Here is a 5,440-nt window from a genome sequence, read left to right as displayed (position 1 = left end):
ATGGGACGATACCTGTCTGGGAGATCAAGCCGTCTTAACCATCTCTCCCTGCAACACTAAAACGAATTAACAAATATTTGTCGAGATTTCTAACTTGTAAAGATTCTGTTGGTGAGCATTTAGCGTGCAACGGAGCTAAACAACGGAAACATTGTTCACACGCGCTTTTCGTCTTTTGGCATCGACGTGCAGCGGTCGGAACAGAGGATTTGGAGAACAAACATGGAAGCCATATGAGTACTTGATCACAGAGACCCCAGTGCTCTTGTTTACATTCCTGGCCGGCGCACTCGTGCCTATCGCTAATCAGTACAAGGTAGTCCTTTTGACAAATGATATTGGTTCCGGATGTTTTACTGAGGCCAGGAGAGACGAGTGCGATGGTTTGATCCCCAGACCGATAATGTCCTTGAAGGTGGAAAGGAATTGTCCCTAGAAAGGAAATAAGGTGAAATGTTTGGTGAATGCCTGAAATAAAAACCAAACACCCCAGTTTGAGTTTGTCCACACCCGCTATCAAAAGTCGTTTGGTCCCTTACAAACATTGTACTTTATAATTTATAGTTTTATTTTCCTTTAAGTAAAAATATGTAGGCGTATAGACGCACATTCCACATTCCCTTCATGTGAAATCCACACTAGTTACACTAAAATGGGCGGTTATAAATACAATGCACGCATACACACAATTATGAACATAACCTACAATTACACGCAACTGCCACTCCAAGAAGTTATGGTCCTAGGATGAATACAACACACACACAATACACTGAGGGACAGTGGTGAGTACCAACGTGTGTGTGTGTGTGTGTGTGTGTGTGTGTGTGTGTGTGTGTGTGCGTGCTCCTCCCAGGCCTTCCAGAAGCTGAAGGAGACGGCTCACGAGTGCCAGGCAACCCAACTCAAGAAGCTCAGGGAGACCTGTGAAAAGTAAAAAAATAAAAGCGTGGAAAGATGTGTGAACTAAATACAAGAGCGTGGAAAGATGATTGATGAAAAAATTGTGAAATCGTGGGATGTATTAAGTGAAAATAAAAGCATGAAATGGTATATTAAGTATAAATAAAACCACCATAAATACCTACAAATAAAAGTGTTTAGAAAAGATGTATATAAGATGTTTACAAAAAACACTGTCTTCCCCAGAGAGAAGAAGGAACTACAGAAGATTCTTGACAGGAAGAGACTCAACAGCATCACTGAAGCCAAGAACCGGGACAAAGAGAAGGCCGAAACGTAAACACACACACACGTGCACATACACATACAGACTATTCACAATAGGCATACTTTTTATTAACATGCTGTTCATGTCTCTCCCTCTCTCTTTTTCGTCTTTATCTCTCTCACACTCTTTGTCTCCATGCATCTCTCTCTCCCTCTTTCTAAATGCCTGTCTCTCTCGCTTTAGGGAGCTGAATGAAATCAACAGGAAACATATTCAAGACTCTGTCACCTCGATCCGTGGGGTAACTTAACACACATCAATCATGATGTTTGGTTTCTATCAAAGTCATTACATTGTTTGGCACCTAAAAAATGAACTTATGCCGAGGGGAAGGAAAAGTGTAGTGGTGAATGACATGCATCTATTTTCTCTTTCTCCCCCTCTCTCTGTTTCTACCGGTCTCCACCTCTGTCCTCCAGCTGGAGAAGGCCCAGGCCCATCGGTTGGATAAGCTGGTCCTGAGGCAGAGGGAAGTCCTGCAGCACATAGACGAGGAGCAGCCAATAGTGAGCCAGCAATCATTTACCAATTATAACTCACTTGCGTCAATTAATAAATTCACCTGATTGATCAATTGATTGCTTTTTTCTTTGGTGTTTCTGAAGCTATGGGCATCAAATGTGTCTGTTTGGACTTCATAACAGAAAAATTGCTGGTCGGCCTATTGACTTCATTTTCCTCATTTCATAAAGGCATAACGTTTTATGAAATGAGTCGATTGTTTCTGTTCAAATTCCCTGGTGTCAGCCAACAGATCTTTCTGTTTCTCTTTTACCTCTCCCCCCTCCCTCCCTCCCTCTCTCCCCGCTCTCTCCCCCCTCCCCTCCCTCCCCCCAGCTCCTGTGCCGTCTAGAGCGGGAGCTGGAGGCGGAGGTCGAGCGTTTACCTGACGAGATCCGCCAGTACCTGCAGGCAGAGCTAAAGAGCAAGGGTCTCCGTAGCGACGCCCTCTGCTCGCCGCTGACCAATAACGGCAGCCCCAGCTCGGGGTCCGCCCGCTCCTCCAACTGCTCCACCCCCAACTCCCCCCCCTCCACGCCCAACTGCAGCGCGTGGAACCAAAGCCTGGACAATAGCACCACCTCATTGGCCGACTCCATCTCGGAGTGCACCAGTCACTGCAAATCAGAGGGCAGGATGTCTTTCAGTTAATGTTTTAAAAGAAAATCTATTTACCAAAATGCACATGCTCAACAGGGGTCTATATTGATAATAATAATAATGAACTTTACTGGGTGTATTTACTTTTTATGATTTTATTATATTCTGTCACTTAATAGAGGTTTACTGTCTTTGGTTGTCGTTGTTTTTATTGAGAGGATGTTTAGTCGGGCATCTTGTTAGACTACTCTTTGCGAGTCTTAACCGATCCTACCTAAGGACCCCTCCCGAAGTATGCCTATAATTACTTAGTTTTAATTTTTTAATGTTTATGATATGTTTTTATTATATTATTTCTTTTTGTTTGAAGCACACCTCTCTGTCTCTCTCTTACACACAAACACACACACACAGACACACAAACACACAAACACAAATGCTTTTTAATTATACAAAGCCTTACAATTTTAAGGAGAGCCTAACTGGACAGCTGGACCCGTCTATTTGTAGATTAGGGTATTATTATAATTTCACTCATCAGTTCTATGAAGGGAAAATATCTGCTTGTATCGATTTAAAACGTTTTAGATATTTTTTGTTTAGTATAAATGCTTTTACTGCAACTGCGCCAGTGGGCCACCAAGGGGCGGTGTAGTACCAATCTTCTTTTCAAAACCTCACACACTAATAACAAGCACTATTTTAGAGAGAAACGGAGGTTTGCCTATTTTTTTTCCTTCAAACTGGCATGTGTGTGTGTGTGCTTCTCCTTGGCTACGACCCCTGCACAAACCAAAGCTGACAAACACAAATTATATGTTTAGTTTTGACCACTAATGGTTCGTTTTCTAAGTATTTTGTTTATAATTTATTTTTCAAATTATTTTACCCTACCCCAAAGTCTGGCTTTCTATGTTGTCTTTGTTTGCTCAGTGATTGAATGAATGATTTTGTTTGTGTGTGTGTGTGTGTGTGTGTGTGTGTGAAGATGGCCAGAGACAAATGCTGCTTTCTGTAAAGCTTTTAGATTTAATTTACCTTTTCTTTAATGTTTTGTTTTTATTTTTAAGCTCCAAGACTGTAAATATTCTCAAACTACTATGTTGGACTTTTTGGGATTTGTTCATAAGGGGGAAGGATAATAATTTATGTGTCTCGATCCTGAGTTTAAAAATCTCGATCCTGAGTTTAAAAAGTTTCATGTGAATATTTTTTTTATTTTACTACTGACCACAAGTGCTCAAGAGAGATGGAGAGTGTGAGAGGTGTATGGACGATACGGGATGGACGACCAATTATGGAAGGAGGGGAATTGTTCCTCTCTTCTCTCTACAAGCACTAGCTGTCTGTCTGACTGATCCCCCGCCCTGTGCTTGTAGACCACCTTCATCAGTCATTTTGTCAAGTGGTATTTCCTTGTTTTCTCTTTTTTATTTTTTTCATCATTGTAACAAGCTACTGTCATTAAATACTTAGTTATTAAGTCCTCCAATTTGGAGAGGCCTGCCTCTTCATGCCTCTCATCATTACCCATAATCCCTCATGGCCCAAACAATCACTTTGATTAGGTTCGGTCATTGCCAGTGTAATGGCGGCAGACGCCCATCCTTTAATATCGATTTCAAACACATTTTAAGATTGCTTTTTGAGATTCACCCTTTTCCATAAGAAACGTGGAGAAAATATATAGAAGGTACTACCCTTCTGTACTAAACCTGGGATTTAATCAAGAATGGCCCAAAAAATAGACCCAAAGCTAATTCAAAATTGAACCGTTTTCCATGCTAGCCAGTTAAAAAACAGAACCGATTGAAACTGCACAGACATTTGTGAGTGTACACATATTTTCACGTCCATAATTTAAATAATTAAACTGTTTCTTGTTTGTTACGTCATTCCTCATGTTCCATATCGATGCGACCAAGCTGAAGTAAGTTTATTTTGTTGATTTGATTCTCATTGTCCGATGCACTTGGTAGTCTCATTCTGAGGCCCACCTCAACCGGATGACAAAGCTGGCAATAAATACCTACTTTTTCCCCACCGTCTTTTCTTTGCATTTTTTGTTATTTAATATACAACATCCGTCTTTCAACAACGGCTGTATGTTCATGTTAATGCACTTTTGTCCTTTTCCATAAAATGTCCTTTTTCTTTCAAATGAACATGAATCCTACCAACACGAGTCCAACAAGATTTCTGCGGCCTTATTTTTAAATGCCAATGTGCTTTTATCTCAATGTATTTTGGGTCTGATTATGGGGTTTCTGAATGCTAGAAACAAACTGGATATTTTTTATTAAATGTAGTTACAATAGATGTCTTCAATGTCTAGTCTTCAATTGAGCTTGATATAATATATCACATAGTCTAGCCTATGACCTCAGACAGTTTGACAGTCTAAAACTATCCTACTCCCATGAGTTTAGTTTGACCTCGGATAAAGCATTTTCTGAAATGTACTGTCAAATGGTATGAGTTCCACTTTTTCCAGAACCCACATGGTTAGGAAAAAAGGTTATGCTAATATGCACAATTTACATCAAAAGAAAGAAAACCAGAAAATATCAGCCAAAAACAGATGGGGCCTTTTAGGTTAGCGATGTCATCGTGTTCTGATTTGTGTTTCTGAGTTTGATTTGGTTTGCAGTATATTTGACAAATTCGAAATCGACTTAGATTGTGGAACAATCCAAAACTGCTTCTGAAGAACATCTTTCCCACCCTCTAATTTCTGCGCCCTCTGGCCAAATTCCAGCTCTCTTTGCAGATGTTGAAGATGTCAAAACCAATGAAAAAGACATTCAACCCAATACTAGCAGCCACCCTGGTGGCGGCCAAGGTTCCCTTTGCTGCTTGTGATGCTGTTCCTGAAATTCTTGCAGCCTTTCTAGCTTTAAAAATCGTACGAACACTGAAGCCAATTCCACCAACTGCAGAAACAACTCTCGCGGCTCCTTCAGCAGTATCCCAATGATCCCCTCCTAATATCTCTTCCCTCTGGTTGATGACCTCATCCAGGCACCTCTAGACTCTATTCACATCCTGCATGAAGCTCTGAAGGCCTTCAGTGGCTTTCTTCTGCTGTACTTCATTGACTACCATCTC

General features: G+C 40.9%; 1 protein-coding gene across 1 annotated transcript in view; it reads left to right on the top strand.

The window, feature by feature from the left end:
• Positions 1-4,380, top strand: part of plcb3 (phospholipase C, beta 3 (phosphatidylinositol-specific)) — a 37,993-nt gene extending 33,613 nt beyond the window's left edge. The window contains exons 29-33 of the mRNA XM_079757965.1: positions 857-933; positions 1,150-1,239; positions 1,415-1,472; positions 1,651-1,737; positions 2,069-4,380. Coding sequence (XP_079614091.1) covers positions 857-933; positions 1,150-1,239; positions 1,415-1,472; positions 1,651-1,737; positions 2,069-2,383 — 627 coding nt within the window. The 3' untranslated portion in view covers positions 2,384-4,380. The remainder of the gene's footprint in view (positions 1-856; positions 934-1,149; positions 1,240-1,414; positions 1,473-1,650; positions 1,738-2,068) is intronic.
• Positions 4,381-5,440: the final 1,060 nt, after the last annotated feature.

The sequence above is a fragment of the Pollachius pollachius genome (genome assembly GCF_949987615.1).
Source record: "Pollachius pollachius genome assembly, chromosome: 20".
NCBI classification, from domain to species: Eukaryota; Metazoa; Chordata; class Actinopteri; order Gadiformes; family Gadidae; genus Pollachius; species Pollachius pollachius.
The sequence above is the reverse complement of the archived record's forward strand: the minus strand, read 5'-3'. Positions and strand labels throughout refer to the sequence as shown.